Source organism: Podarcis filfolensis (assembly GCF_964270895.1).
Source record: "Podarcis filfolensis genome assembly, chromosome: 14".
NCBI lineage: Eukaryota > Metazoa > Chordata > Lepidosauria > Squamata > Lacertidae > Podarcis > Podarcis filfolensis.
In genome coordinates, this window is record NC_139616.1 from 29,008,148 (window position 1) to 29,024,817 (window position 16,670).

General features: G+C 49.3%; 1 protein-coding gene across 2 annotated transcripts in view; it reads right to left on the bottom strand.

The window, feature by feature from the left end:
- Positions 1–15,663, bottom strand: part of PRKCB (protein kinase C beta) — a 197,385-nt gene extending 181,722 nt beyond the window's left edge. Inside the window, exons 1-2 of one of the 2 annotated variants that reach the window (XM_083584680.1) lie at positions 15,282–15,663; positions 11,209–11,240 (exon numbers count right to left, since the gene is read on the bottom strand). In XM_083584680.1, the coding sequence (XP_083440806.1) occupies positions 11,209–11,240; positions 15,282–15,472 (223 nt within the window). In that variant the 5' untranslated portion in view covers positions 15,473–15,663. The remainder of the gene's footprint in view (positions 1–11,208; positions 11,241–15,281) is intronic. The other variant, XM_083584679.1, reaches the window with a different exon arrangement.
- Positions 15,664–16,670: the final 1,007 nt, after the last annotated feature.

Here is a 16,670-nt window from a genome sequence, read left to right on the forward strand (position 1 = left end):
GTGCCAACTAGAATAAAATATTGGGGTGCGCAGGTAAGCCCCACCCCACATAATTGGCCATAAGATGTGGCACACACACCATTTGAATGGCAATGTCCATCAACATTTGAGGGGCTACCCCTCAAATGCTTTATTGGAGGGTGAAGGGACCTCAGCCCCCAGGAGTTGGCTCCTTTGCACCCACTACTGGCCCAGGCAAGTCAAGTGGTGGAAAGAGAAAGAGGAAGCAGACAGAGCCAGTTGGAAACATTTCCAGGTGGCTTCCAATTCTGCAGAATTTAAAGCTTTCTTTCCCTTAAAAAAAGGAAAAGTCACCTTCATCAGGAAAGCAGAAGATGCTCAACAAACATCAAGCAGAACCATCTCATTCAAAGCCTGCTTAAAACAGGAAGCAATGGGGTGGGTGAAGAGGAGCAGCCGAGGGGAAGCAGGCGCTGCTGTGCCCCATTGCACTCCTCCAACTAACTCAGCCTTACCCAACCTTGGGCCCTCCAGATGTTTGGGGCTGCAACATTGTGGATAGGCGTCATGGTGGCTCAAAGGAAGTGGAGGAATGTAGAAAACTGCCTTTTACTAGATTGGCCCATTGGAGCATCTGTGACAATATTGTCCACCCTGACTGGCAGCATCTCTCCAGGGTTTCAGCCAGGGAGTCTCTCCCAGTCCTACATGGAGAAGCCATTGAGGATTCAGCCTGGGACCTTATATATGCAAAGGATGTGTTCTACAACTCACCTGTATTCCTTCTCCTTTAAAAAATGTCCTCATGGTTCGCCTTATACCAAGCCAGACCATTGACATACCCTCCAACATTTCTCCATTGAAAATAGAGATGCCCTGTTCCATAATAATGATAATATTTTTATACCCCACCCATCTGACTGGGTTGCCCCAGTCGCTCTGGGTGGCTTCAAACATTTATAAAAACACAATTAAACATTAAAAACTTCCCTATACAAGGCTGCCTTCAAATGTCTTCTAAAGGTTGCATAGTTACTTATCTCCTTGGCTCGGGCGTCACATAACTCCATACCCTCCAACATTACTCCAACGACAATCGAGATGTCCTACCATATCCTCCAATTTTCTCTGATGAAAATAGGGACGCCATAAGAAAAAGCAGGAAATTCCAGGATCAAATCAGAAACTGGGACAGCTTCTGTAAATCCAGGACTGTCCCTGGAAAATAGGGATACTTGGAGGGTCTACATTGGACCATCTACTCAGTTTTGTCTACCTCGAGTATTTTTGCCTCACTGGAATGTGCCCTTGAATGCTGATGGAGAACAGAGAGGGTGAATGAGTGTGAGTAGAAAGTAGTCTTCTGTGTAAAGCAAAAAATGAATACATACATGCATACATTGCTCCGCCCACTTCTGCCTCTGGCTCCACCTACCACTGACATGTGACACACACACACCCCACGGTTGCCTAGAAAGGAATACAGCCTTTGGCCTTAAACAAGTTTTGCCTCTCCATTCAGCATCCTCAGCAGAACGCTTTGGACTCAACAGTGCACAAACCTAGAAATCCCATCCGCCCCAAAATGCGGCAGTGCGAGTTTTCTCCCGCCCCCGCCTGTGGGATTCGTGGCGTACGTAAGGAAGGCTCGCCCGCTCGCCGTCTGTGGGCGGGAGGGGATCTTGCCAAAGAGGACTGTTTGGGTGGGTTCTTCCCCCTCTCCGAGGAAAGCAGCTGTGTCAAAAAAAATGCAACGTGTTGTATATTAGCACAGACACGGCTGTCAACCTGCCAAGGCCCAAGACGTGGGCTGAGAGCATCTCAGGCATGCGCCGACGCTCTGGAAAGAAGGATGAAAACAAGTGAGCATCCGAGGAGGCCTGGCTGGCTGGCAGGCGAGGCGAGGCGAGGCTTAGCTTCCGCCTCGCTACACGATCCCTCGTCTGGCATGCCAAAAAAATTAAGGCATTAGCAGAGGGAATAATGAGGCAAGTTCATAACTCAGGACCTCCTAACTGCTGGGATTGGCCAGGTCCCTTAAAGCAGGAAGCTGCATGCTAGCGCAATTGGAGAATCACTCATGGATGCAGAGAAGGAGGAGAAGAGGCAGATTTGCCGCGGCCTTGGCATGACTCCTCTCTGGCTAAAAATACTTGTGGTTCAGGCTTTGGCCTCTATACTCTGCACTCTGCACATGTGGCTCCCCAGTCTTGCTCCAGACCATCTGTTCTTCCTGTGGCTCAATAGTAGAGCATCTGCTTTGAGTGCAGAAGCCCCCAAGGTCAATCCCTGGTAGCTCTAGGCTCTGGTATGAAAACCTGGAGGGCTGCTACCACTCAGTGTTGACAGTACTGAGCTAGATGGACCGTGGATCTGAGGCTCTCTTCCCTTTCCCAAATGCACACTTATCTCATTGATATATATTTTTTCTCACAGTCCTCCTTGGACAGACTTCCTCTGCACATCCTGACCTGCTATAGACCATCCCTCAATTGATGCCTCCTTGCCAGATGAAGATCTGCCTATAGGAGCCAACTCCTAGGGGCCAAGGTCCCTTCACCCACCCCCAGAAAATATTTTAGGGGGCTGGGCCTCCCCAAAGTTGATGGGCATTGCCATTCAAATGGTGTCCTTGCGCCACGTCATGTGATTGATTGTGGGGGGCAGGGCTTACTTGGCCTGCCCAATAACTTGCTCAAGTCAGCACCCCTGGACCAGACATAGGCAAACTCTGGCCCTCCAGATGTTTGGGACTACAATTCCCATCATCCCTGACCACTGGTCCTGCTAGCTAGGGATGATGGGAATTGTAGTCCCAAACATCTGGAGGGCCGGAGTTTGCCTATGCCTGCCCTAGAGCTTCCCCAGCATTGCTTCCAACTCTGGTCCCAATCCTGCTGGGATTTATGCTTCAGCTCCCCACAGCATCAGCTAACCACAGTCCAGCGACCCACAGAAGCAGATATGGCACTTTGGTTCCAATGCACAGCTCAGACTACAGCTCTTTCCACCCCTTCTCAGACATCTCTTATCAACTCACATACTCAACAAGCTGGGACCCCAGCATTTTATTTTCAGAGTTGTGTTGATATGGCACAACTCACAGGAGATAATAGGTGAGATTCTGCTCACAGGCAGTGCAATCGCAGAAAATTTATGGAAGCCAACAGCATGGTAGGCAGAGCACTACTTCTTTTACTGCATTTAAAATTGAAATGAAATTCATATTGGCATTGCCCTCAATACCACAAAGCCCCCTCCCCCCAACCCCCCCCCCCCCGCAGTTTCCACACTTTACCTGGCTCACTGCAAACATGGGCTAGCAATTAGCAGCAACCTATTAGCGCTTCCAATTACTTCCGTTTCAACCCAATCTGCTCCAGCGTTTCAACTGAGAGACTTTAAACAGGTATTAAGAGCTAATTAGCAACCTCATTATTGACAAGGATGTCCCAGAAAAGCAAAACTGGAAAGGAGAAAACCCAGGAAACTGCACCTGAAATCTTACCCAGGGGTGAATGAACAAGCTGGAAGTCAAAAGGAAGCAGATTTGGTGGCCGGGCTAGAACAACAGAAGGCTCCTGGAGGAATTATACCCAGTCTAACTAGCCAAAAGGTTTCTACTGTCTGTCAATCGGGGGGGGGGGGCTGATGTTGCACACTCCATTCCCCTCCATGCCTGGAGAGGGTGCTCCAACACTCCCAGGTAGCCGCTAGTCTCATGTCTCATACCTCAGCTTCTGGCACTAAGTGAGGGTGCATCCAGATAAGGACCTAAGAAGAGCTGTGCAGCTGAATCAGGCCAAATCCTCCTGTTCTCACAGTGGCCAAATGCCCCGAAGGACCTGGGAATCTAGAAAGATTGCCTTGGACCTGGAGGTTCCATGAGACTTCAGTTATTTTGAAAAGGATGCTTTTCAAAGCAGAGAACCTGGTGAGTTCTCTGTAAAGCAGGTGAGAAGCAAAAATATCACAGCCACCAGCATACTCTAACACAGTCTTCCCCAAACTGGAATGCTCCAGATGTCTAGGACTACAACCCATCAGCCCTGGTCAGTTAGGGCTGGGGGACATATCGATACATCATGCAAAATTGGTCTGAAGTCCACATTGTGGTAAAAGTTCCATAATATTGGGCATGTGATATGTCGTGAATCACGATGTGTGCGTGCATGCTATGTAAAAAATAAATAAATCATGATGTGGGGGAAACAGTGATAGAATAAAATATAAAATATTGATAGATGCACAAGGGAGAGGAGGTTTCTCCCTGCCAGAAAAATGTATCCATTTTAGACTTCTAAGTAGCGGCAGTTGCCAGGATATTACCCAGTTCACCTCATTATTTCTATCCTTATTTCAGACATCGTGACATTTCAGTATACAGTATCATGATATTCAGCTGGTGATATATCATGATGTTGAAAACCAGACATCACTCAGCCCTAATGGCCAGCACAGCTGTGCTCCCCTCAGACACATCGTCCCACAGCCATGCTGACTGGGGTTAAAGGGAATAGTACAGTCATACTTTGGGTTACAGCCACTTCAAGTTGCATTTTTTCGGGTTGCGGACTGCCGAAACTCAGAAGTACCGGAATGGGTTACTTCCGGATTTCAGCGGCCGCACATGCACAGAAGCGCTAAATTGCATTGTGTGCATGCTCAGAAGCGCCAAATCGCAACCCATGCATGTGCAGACGTGGGTTGTGAACGCTGTGGGTTGCGAACGTGCATCCCACACGGATCACGTTCGCAACCTGAGCGTCCACTGTAGTTCAAAAGATCTGAAGGGCACCGGGCTGGGGAATGCGCTCTAACAAAGCTCCCATTTTCAGTTCCTCAGATGTAATTTCTGCATACCCCACCTAATGAAGCAGAACGTTGGAAGGTCCAGGACAGATAACAGGAAAGACTTCTCAGCACAGCACATAGTTAAACTATGAGACTTTCTCCCACAGGAGGCATAGATGGACAACAAACCTGGAAGGCTTTTAAAAAAGGGATTTGACAAATTCATGGAGGAAATGGCTATCAATGGCTACTGGCCATGGCGGCTCTGCTCTGCCTCCACAGTTGGAGGCAGCAATGCTTCTGAATACCATTTGCTGGAAACCACAGGAGGGGATATTTGCTCTTCTGCTTACTCATTTCCCATGAGCATCTGGTTGGTCCTTGTAAAAAGAGGATGCTTGACTAGATGGGCCATTGGCCTGATCTAGCAGGTTCTTATGTTGATCCCACAGAAGGCAGTTGAAGGTATTGGGTCCCCAAGGACCCGAATCTCTACAAGAAAAGGTGGAAAGCCGAGTTTGTTTTCTGCTGCTCCAGAAGATGCAAACCAATGGATCCAAATTACAAGAAAGGAGATTCTGATTGAACATTAGATTCTGATGGTAGGAGCTGTTCAGGGTGGTGTAGTGGTTAAGAGTGGTGGACTCGTAATCTGGGGAACCGGGTTCGCTTCCCCGCTCCTCCACATGCAGCTGCTGGGTGACCTTGGGCTAGTCACACTTCTCTGAAGTCTCTCAGCCCCACTCACCTCACAGAGTGTTTGTTGTGGGGGAGGAAGGGAAAGGAGAATGTTAGCCGCTTTGAGACTCCTTAAGGGGAATGAAAGGCGGGATATCAAGTCCAAACTCCTCTTCTTCTTCAACAACAGTGGAGTGATGGACTCTCCTTTGTAGGAGGTTTGTAAACAGAGGTAGGGTGGTAATCTTTCAGAGGTGCTTTCGTTGTGATTCCTGCACTGCTGAGGGTTGGGCTAGACTACCCTTGGGGTCCCTTTGAACTCTGCCATTCTATGATTCTATGAAATTCTACAAGGTTTGCACCCCACCCAGTCTCAGCATCCCCGTGACAGCATAGCCCTTGTCAGCAAACAGAGCAGTCTCAGAGCAATAATGTGTACATGCTGTTTTCTGACAACCCCGATATTGCTTTTTCATTTGACCGATTTCACCACACCGAGACCTCCCTGACCACTCCACTTAAAGCTTCTGTGAGATGCACAGGTTAAACCTCAAAGCAAGCTCACATTCTTATCCAAAGTAAGCTACAGCCTTAATGGCTCCAAAATGAGAATTTAAAAGCCTCAAAATGTTAAATGAGGCTGGGCCTTCTGGTTGAGAGAGAGGCCAAAGCTCAAGCAATTAGAAAAAGGCAAAGAAATATATTGTGCCCCTGATGCCAACTGAACTCCTGTTATGAAAAATATAACATGTGATATGGAAGAAAGACAGTCAAAATTAATAATAAAATATGGATTGAGAAAAATAGTTTTGGGGAAGTGCGGGAACAACATGCCTCTCTAGGTAATCCAAGGGCAAGGACCGGCTGAGCTGATGTGATGTCATGGAATGTTCGCAAAACTCTGCTGGAGGGATCATGACATTGCCAAGACCACCATGTTTGTGAACAGTCCAGGCTTTTACCAGGGAAGTGAATCGTCAGTGTGGCTGGGTTGGCATGAAAGCCTCACCCACATAGGCTTTATGGACAGGCAGTGAGATGGAGGGCTGGAAATTGTGTAGGAAGAAGTCCCAGGAGGTGGGGAACAATTGAGTAAGAAGCAGGTGGACTATATTTATATGTACCTGTTTAAAGCAAAATAAAAGTTAAAAAAAGAAGAAGCAGGTGGACTAAGTAGGCAGGAAATGGAACTTGAGGGAAAGTAGACAGTGAAGCCTTCAGGAAAAGAAGCTGCAGGGAAGACATCAAGCTGAGGAAATTAGGGACTATCAAAGGCTGGGAAGAACCTCTCAGGACACCTCTGGAGCTGGACCCCTTTCCTCTACCCAGACAGCACTCTTAGCTAAGCATGGACAACTGTTTCAGTTTCTCGTCCCCCCCCCCCCCAGTCTAAAGTTCAGTTCTGCACATTTCTGCATCAAATTGTAAGTTGCTGTTTTTCAAAAGTCCTCGTGAACATTTGACTGCATTTTAGTGCAAATAAAAACCTTTGCATGCAATTCGGCCTAATGCACACATTTCCCAAATACAATACACCTGATACGTTCTTTTCCTGAACGGATGCATTTTTGCACACATTCTTTGGTTGGAAAACTGCAACACAAAATTCAGAGAGGGGTGAATTTCCAAGGAGAGCTGTGCTTTGGCCACTGGCTGGGCACCATGAGGATGGTGGACTAGATGGGCCACTGGCCAGATTCAGCAAGCTCTTTGTAGGTTCTTAATCTTTAGTTTGCACATTGTTTCAGAAAGTGTGAAAACTGAAATTGCATTAGCAGCCCCACCATCTTCCGACACCTGTGAATAAGCGCAGCTCCTCTTCCCTTCTTCTAACCAAGGGTTAATTCCTCAAAAGGTAAAGCACAAAAGCTGACACCATAAGCTCTCTGGTTTTAAATTGATGGCTAATTGAATGATTATAGCAATTCAGATTCTTAAGGCAGCTTTCCCCAGCCTGGTGCCCACCAGATGCTACAGACTCCATATTTGCTGTGCAAGGAGGCAACCCATGGACTGATTCCAGCAGCACAGCGCCTGGTCCAAGGCATTAAATACGGTTCAAAGGAAGATATACAGAGATATGCACAGAAATTGGGTTGCACCAGCTTTCCACACAACTGGCCCCTGCTGGAATCGTTTTGGCATTCATGTTCTCCAGAAGATGTTTGGGAACCATCAGCTCCCTGATCCATGGCTTTTACTTCAGGGACAAATGGCAGCACCAGAAATGAGCCACGCTGAGGCAGGCAGCAAGACAGGCACTCAAAAGACACAGCCTGTTTCCATTGTATCAGCTCACGATCCTTTAAATTAACTGTGTTCCAAGGTTCCATTTAAGATTTTGGAGACGAAGAGATTGGGGGGGCGGCGGCGCATGATTCCCTCCAAAGGGTTTCCTTGCAGGGCTGACATGCACACTCAACCACTCTGAACTGCGGAACTGGCACTCTTACAGATGCAATGTAACACTTATTCCACGGCTGTAAGATCATTTAGCACGGCAGCACCGAAACTTCGGAATTGCCCGCCTATTGATGCTTTTTGACACTTGTCTGATTTCAACTGGAACACCAGTGCTTTTTTTCTGGGGGGGGGCACATAACCCTAAACATTTTGTGAATCTAAGTTTGGCCTCATTGAGGGGCAGTATTTCAATATGAGTAGGAAAATGAGAGTACCCCTAAACATTTTTAAAGGGGGAAAAAAGCACTGGGGAGCACCATAAAACCATGCCCATGATCCTGGTGGGTATGAGCCACATATCCGAGCCACGGGGGACCACCAACAGTGACTCCCCTGAAGATTCAAGTGATTGGAGTGGAATATAAGGGATTAGGCAGTCCATGAGGTATCCTGGACCCAACTCTATGTATAGCGTGCAGGTTTCTGAGAATTGTGTCTGTGGAAGATGCACAAGGTTTCAGAAAGTTGAGCAGCAAGGTAGGGGACAAAATACAACACCCACCTTCTTATCTCAAAGCCATCCACAACCAGGCTTCAACTGTCATTCAACAGGGATGGGTCAAAGCTATGCAAAATCTCAGATCAGGTGTGTGTATGTGGGCGAGGGGAAGTGAAGCCAAAAGGAGCCCCAAAACAATGCTTCAAAACTGTAACTGGATATAAGAAGGACCCCACCCCCCAAAAATCAAATTCAGCTCCTTTCACCGAATAATGAAGATACAACATCAATACAGGAACAGATGAAAAACTCACAGCCATGTCATTCAAAGAGATGATAGTTCTGTCATTTAAAACAGTAGAAACTCTCTTATTTTTAAGCATCAGCAGACCTTAATCTGTCGAAATTTAATATGCCTTTCAAGTCTTTAAAGACTGCATGAAGTGGAGGTAGGGCAACATTGAGTTATTTAATCCACAAAGCATCTTATTCAGACCCAGTTTTGTACACACAATCTATAAAGTGCTTCAGCTGCATTCATTCAGCTCTAGTAACAAAAACTGGAAAGCTATTGATTTAAAAGCATTGCCCAATCTCCTTAAACACCTGGTGGGGTGCGGGAGAAGAGATAAAAACTATTTACTGTGTTTAAATACAGCATTCTTACTGTCTTTGTTTAGACGAGAACCTCGATTTCCTCCATTTTGTGGCTAAAGCAATATTTCCAAAGTAGATTACATATGAAAAGAGAAACCTTCTGCGACCTGCAAATTCTTAATTCATGACTTTTCTTCTTCCAAGGGATATACTGTTAAATGGCAACAGCACCTCCTGACAAGTTATCACACAGATCACTCTGCATACTTTGACATGTTGCATCTTATTTAAACCCGTGATCTTCCTTAGATAAAATAGGGTTCCACACCCTCTGCATGCATCCAGATTTATAATAGGCCGCTTTTTTCTGGATCAACCACCCCTCTGCAATTCCACACTTGCAGACACTCGTTCTGATTAAAATTCATACTTCATCCATGAACTTGCAGTTGGAAAATTGGAGGAAATCCATCCCTTTATTTATTTCCTGAAAGTATAGCCTGCCTCTCACCCACATACCATTCAAAAGCAGCTCACAACAGAACAAAATCATCACCTTGCAATGAAGCAGAGACGAACAGCAGGCAAAGTGAAAGCCACATAAAATAAACTCACCACCTTGTGAGGATTATCAGGATTTGATTAAGACAACCAGGTCCCTCCAGATGTTTGGGGCAGATGAGAGCTGCAATCCAAAACATCTGGTGGGCACCAGGTTGGGGATGGTTTGGTTGAGGCAAAAAAGAGTATAATGAAATAGGATTAATCTGCATTGTGCACTGCACAGTCTAAGGATATACACCTCATGTTTCCTCTGGTGTTGCACTCGACTGCACCTTGAACGCTACCACAAAACAATCGGAACTGGAAATTGGACCTTGGGAAAGCAAAACGAAAACCCAAAGGGTCACTCCGACCCGTGCAAGCTGTCAGTTTCTCTTTTAAGACTTTATCAACCTTCAGTTTGGACCCTTCACTCCGCAGAATGGAAGGAGAATCGCCCATTTCCTCATGAAAGACCAATAAAACAAAAGTGCAACACGTTCAAAGCAGCCCCCGCCCCCACCCCACCCCCTTGCAACGCGATTTGACACCGAGAAAAAAGGAAGCCCAACATTTGGACTGTCACATCAACACATCACCCACTTCCCCCTTGAGCCTCACCACCCGCCTCCCACATCCTGATGGGTGTTGGCAGCCAATCAGTCACTTCTTACGGCCCAGGAGCTGGCAATATGGAGGGTGCAGAAGAACGGGGGCTGCCGGTTGCCATGCAGGAGAGCTCAAGGGGGTGGAGGGGTGCCCCAGCTTGCAACCCAAATCTCAGTCAGGCCAACACTCATAAAAAACACTCACATTCAAACAGGTTCCGGGGCTAAGTCCAAACAGCTAGATGTGTGGTGGTGGTTCCACAATCTAGTTACTCTGCAAACCACTCAATTTTGATGTGGTGCTGAGGGGGAAAGGAAAGCTGGCCCAGGACTCTTACTTATTTACATACCTCCAATATATATACTAGGGACGCGGGTGGCACTGTGGGTTAAACCACAGAGCCTAGGACTTGCCGATCAGAAGGTCGGCGGTTCGAATCCCCGCTACGGGGTGAGCTCCCATTGCTCGGTCCCTGCTCCTGCCAACCTAGCAGTTAAAAAGCACGTCAAAGTGCAAGTAGATAAATAGGTACTGCTCTGGCGGGAAGGTAAACGGTGTTTCCGTGCACTGTTCTGGTTCGCCAGAAGTGGCTTAGTCATGCTGGCCACATGACCTGGAAGCTGTACGCTGGCTCCCTCGGCCAATAAAGCGAGATGAGTGCCGCAACCCCAGAGTCGGTCATGACTGGACCTAATTGTCAGGGGTCCCTTTACCTAATATATATACTGCAGTACGAGGGGGGTGTACAACACATTAGCCTTCCAAGACGCAGCACCCACAAAGTGGGTGCCCCTTTTGCCACAGTAAGAAGACAAGTGGTTATGTTATGGGGTAGAAACAAATGATGTAACAGAGAAACATGCAGACCAATCATACTTGCAGAGGCACTCAGCATCTGGAATGGATGAGTCCTTCCTTCCTTCCTAAGAGGCAAGACCTTGACTCCAAATTACAGGGTTACGGGGGCTTGCTTCTGCCTTACTTCTGAGGAGCTCCACCACTTAAAAGAGGTTTGGGGCTCTGCCTCCAGCAAGCCTGGACTTGAACTCAGGTCTTTCGGGGACACCACATCCAAGACATGCACTCACTCACTCACTCACATATGCATATAGTGTGTAACTCACCTTGACACTGAAACCCTTGCTTGCCAAACCCCCTGCAAGAGAGAAAAACACCAAGTTAGGGAGCGTGTGTGTGCGCGCGCAAACCCACACAACCCAAACATTCACTTTTCTACCACACGCACTGCAGTCCCAGCCTCTGTAGCTCCAGGCCTTCCAGGCAGCAACTGCCCTCCCCACTCCAAAAAAAGGGAGACCTGTTGTTCCCTAACAACGCCCAATAGAAGTTCTCAAGCTCTAGTGACACTGATGGTGGGATGGGAGATAAAGAAGATGGGGTGGAGGATAGAAAGAAAAGTATTTTCTCACTAGGGGGCTTTAAAAAAAAGGAACCATAGTGCCTGGTTTCCCCACGCTCACCAAGAGATCAGAGCCTCCAGGTAGGGTGAATGCCCCAGAAAACAGCTGTGCAACTGGATTTGCCTTTAATAACATAAGAATGGCTTGTTGGATCAATGCAATAGCCTATCTTGTCCTGCATCCTGTTCTCACAGTGGCAAAATGCCTCTGAAAACCCATATACTGTACCAAGATAGACTGCCTCTGAGCCTGGAGGTGCCAAAAGAGCATCAGAAGAGCCCTGCTGGATCAGGCTGGTGGCCCACCTAGTCCAGAAAGCTGCTCTCAGTAGCCAAACCAGCAAGCAGGATTTGAGCACAAGAGTCCTCTCCCCTTCTGTAGTTCCCAGCAACTGGCATTCATAAGCATTGCTGCCTCCAACTACGAAGGCAGGACATGGCCATTGTGGCTAGGAGCCACCAATAGCCTTCTCTTTCTCCATTACTTTGTCCAGTCCTATTTTAAAGCCATCCAAGTTGGTGGCCATCACTGCCTCCTGGGGCCTTTGCAGGGTCTGAAGTCTATCCAGAACTTTGCTCCAGAGCAGAGCTGGCAGGAGGGAGACTGAGGCCCACTTGCTAGCCTAGCACACCTAGGAAACTGCCATGTCAGAGATGATGTTTATGCCAGCCTTCCACAACCTGGTGCCCTCCAGCTGTTTGGGACTACAGCATTCATCAGCCTGAGATACTCTGGCTGGCAGCAGCTCTCCAAGACCCTGTGCAGAGAGAGGACCTTGTTCCACATCACTTGATGGGATCTTTGCTAAAATAAGACTCACATTCACACCCAGCAATATAGACCACAAGCTTAACATGAGTCAACAGTGTGATGCAGCAGGAAAAAAGCTAATGCTATTCTAGTGCTTCATCAACAGAAGCATAGTGTCCAGATCAAGGGAAGTCATAGTCCTGTTCTATTCTGCCTTGGTGAGACCACATCTAGAATACTGTGTCCCTTTCTGGGCACCACAATTTAAGAAGGGTATCGACAAGCTGGGATGTATGTAATGGCTGGCGACCAAGGTGAGCAAGCTTCTGGAAGCCAAGCCTTATGAGGAACAGTTGAGAAAGGTGGGAATGTTTAACCTGAAAAAGAGGAGTCTGAGAGGTGATACAATAGCCTCCTCAAATATCTTAGGGGTCATCACAAGGAAGATGGAGCAAGCTTGTTTTCTGCTGCTCCGGAGGGTAGGACCCAAAGCAATGGATTCAAGTTACAAGGAAGGAGATGCAACAGTGGAACAGGCTCCCTTGAGAGGTGGTGGATTCTCCTTCCCTGGAAATTTTAAAGCAGAGGACGGATGGCCATCTATCATGTATCATCTAGTTGAGATTCCTGCATTGCAGGGGGTTGGATGATGATCTTCAAAGTCCCTTTCAACTCTACAATTCTATGATTCTGTGAATGGTGGACCTTGGTGTCCTCCATACTTAGGTTCACTGAGCACAGCTTTGTTATGCTTTAACTGCCACCATATCCCAAATATTCATTCTTGCTTTGCAAATGCACCACACATTGGTGGACCACGAAAATTCTAGTGAGGGTGGTTTTTTGGGATTTTTTTTAAAAAAAGAATGAATCCTTCTTACAAGACTGAAGTCAATCTGCCCCTGCTCCACAACTGTTCTCTCCCTTGTCCCAGATCCATGTGATGCCAGGTGCCATTACTTGGTGGAAAGATAAAGGCACTCTGGACATGCTCAATAACACCCCGCTCCCAATTTCTGCATACCCTGCCTTCAATGACCCCAAAGCCTCTCCCTTCCCTGCCTTCCTCCCAAAGTGGGACTTTCACCCCACAGAATTCAGGGATACCTGGAATCTACAAAGATGGAGGGCAGTTTCACTGTTTCACTACCCCCAGAGACAGGGCCCCAGATAAGCACCTTGGCCATTGTGATTTGCTGAGGTTGGACTAGATGGCCCGTTGGGTCCCTTCCAACTCTACAATTCTATTATTGCTTTGTATGGTGCTTTAGATGGGTTAAAGCCTCAGCGCCTAGGACTTGCCGATCGAAAGGTCAGCGGTTCGAATCCCCGCGGCGGGGTGCGCTCCCGTCACTCGGTCCCAGCGCCTGCCAACCTAGCAGTTCGAAAGCACCTTCAGGTGCAAGTAGATAAATAGGGACCGCTTACTAGCGGGAAGGTAAACGGCATTCCGTGTGCTGCGCTGGCTCGCCAGATGCAGCTTGTCACGCTGGCCACGTGACCCGGAAGTGTCTGCGGACAGCGCTGGCTCCCAGCCTCTAGAGCACAACCCTAGAGTCTGTCAAGACTGGCCCGTACGGGCAGGAGTACCTTTACCTTTACCTTTTTATGGTGCTTTAGAGTAGCCAAAGTGTTCACACACACAATTGTGGTGTGTCCCCAACAACTGCCCAGTAAAGTAGGTCAGAGTCATTACTCACATATTATTGTGTGTGTGTGTGTGTGTGTGTGTGTGTGTGTTTTAAAGGGAGTGGCCTGTCTATGGCTGTCCACCTAGTGAATTCATGACTGAGAGGAGACCTTGTTAAGCTAATTCCACAACAGATGGAGAGAGGTAGAAAGTGGATGGGATTCACCATGGCTAGCTACTTGTTGGCCACTGGAAGTTTCTCCATGGGGTGCATGGAACTGTGGAGTAGGATATGGGGTGGGGCATCCAATAATGATGGAAGGGTGGGGGCCTTATTGTAGATATCCTGTCAGGTCCAATATCATTAGAGAGGGGATGCCCTTGCATGCTGAAATGGGAAGAGGGGCACAAATGAGGCAGGAAGGCACTCTATGGAAAAGGTGAAGATTGTGGGAAATGTTTTGTGGTACGGATGGGGCAATAAAAGTAAAAAACCTGGGTTGCTCAGTTCTCAGTGGTATCTGACAGAGAGGACGAAAGGAGCTCTCTGCTGAGGTCTTTTACGCTGGGACGGGATGCGTGTTTTGAAAACGATGATGGAGGGGGAGTCTCTCAACAGAAAGAAGAGGGTGGGGGGGTCTTAGAATCTACTTAGGGGGTCTTTGCCAGTGAACATAGTCACAGAGACTACACAATTCAGAGGCGGCTTGCTGCATGCATGCAGCTGGTGGAGGTGGTACCTCTCTGAAGGGGCCCCAGGCAGCAAAGGTAGGTGGGTGGGTGGAAAGGACTTGTCTGAATCCTGCAGGAAGGGGGCCCTCCAGGCAGAAAAACTCCAGCTAAAGGTTGCAACAGGAAGGCGATCTCCCTTTGACAGAGTGTGAAACAGAGACAGAGAGAGCTTGGTGCTCATCTTCTCATATCTGGGGAGGAGATTTTAGGGACGGGGGGGGAGGCACTCCCCCAACCCCAGAGTACAACGACTGGTGCAAGTTGGGAGGAAGCTCCCCCCCGGAAAAGGAGCTGGCAAGGAGAAATGATGACTAAAAGCTGCAAGCGAGGTCCGCTGGGTGGGGGGTCTGAGGCGCATCACACGGCTCGGGGGCTGCAGCCCTGAAAAGGGGGACAGGGGAGATAGGGAGAGGATCCGAGACCGGGCTAAGTGGGGACAGGAGCTCGCTTGCCCTGGGACCGCGGGGAAGAGAGGAAGAGGAAGCCCTTCTTCATATTCTCCAGGGTGCCGGGGGCCAAGGGGGCGTCCCTCGATAGGGGGAGGGGACCCCGGCTCAGCAAAGGCAAGGGAGGGGTAGCGCAGCCGAAGATCGGGAGGGGGGGAGATGCCGAGCAAGTGGGGTTCCCCACCCTCCTGGCCTGGGGGAAGGTCGGTTCTGCTCACCAGATGAAGTCGGTGCAGTGGCTGCAGAAGGTGGGCTGCTTGAAGAAGCGGGCGGTGAACTTGTGGTTCTTGACCTCGTGCACGTTCTTCTGGCGGAGCGCGCCTTTGCGGGCGAAGCGCACCGGGCCCTCTTCACCCTCGGACCCGGACGGCGCCCCCGCCGTCGCAGCCGCCGCCGCTGGATCGGCCATGGTCCCTCCCGCAGCCCAGCCTGCTGCCTCCGCCACCGCCGCCGCTGCTGCTGCAAGGATGCCGCGGCGCCTCCTCTCCGCGCTGCTGCTGCTGCTGGTGCTGAAGCTGCTGCTGCGGCGCGCGACACCTCTGGCCACAGCTGGGCAGAGCCAGCGCCGGAGCCAATCGCGCCCGCCGGCCCCGCCCCCTCCTCTGCATGCCGGGCCCCGCCCACTCGCTCGCTCCCTTTTCGCTTTTTGTTGGGCTGGCGTCGCCAGGCTCCGCCCCGCGGGGCCCGAGGGCACGCCCACCCGAGCTCCAGCCGAGCCGGCCCCGCCCACGCCCCCTCGCTGCGTTTTGCGGATCGTCCTCCGGATGCGCGGCGGTGGGGGCCCCTTCTTGTTTTATCTTCCTTCTCCTCCTCCTCCTCCTCCTCCAAGGTCTGTTTCTCAAAGGCTCAAAATATTAGGATGCCCAGAAGGGGCAGGGCGTTGGAAGACCCCGAGTGCCTCTGAGCACATGCAGAGTGCACCTCTAACAGCAGCAAGGGCTTTTGGGAAGGAGAGAGAGAGGGAGAGTGTCTGCGTTTTGAGCCGTGGAATCCGAGCTTCTTAGAATGTGTCTCTTTGCAAGAGGAAACGGCAACAAAATGTTGCAGTGAGGCTATGTGCTCCCTCCCACCTTGGAGGTGCCATGGTTCCTCCATTGCAGGGGGTTGGACTAGATGACCCTTGGGGTCCCTTCCAACTCTACAGTTCTATGATTCAATGCCTCTGAAGAGCTGGAGCTGCGAATCACAAGTGGGAAGATTGCTGTTGTGCACAGGTCCTACTTTGGGACTTCCCATAATGGGCATCTAGCTGGCCACTGAGAACAGAATTCTGGGCTACTAGCTGGACCTGTGGTCTGATCCAGCAGCCAGGCTCTTTTGATGATATTGCTGTTCATTGTTGCACAGACATGGCCTTTTCCAGGATACTCCATTCCATCTCCCACATCACACACAGTTTTTCTTTTCTCCTTTTCCTTCTCCCAACAGCCAGTCCACATTCCATTCCCCTCCCCTTTGCAGTTTGGGTTTTCTTTCTCAATACTCTAAACACCCCAGCTGAGTCTGCTGGTGCTGGATCTGCACAACCCAACTCCAACTCCGGCCAGAGCTGGGCAGGACCGAACTCAGCCTCTCATGCCAGCTGCGCCTCACCCTCTCCGCTGCAT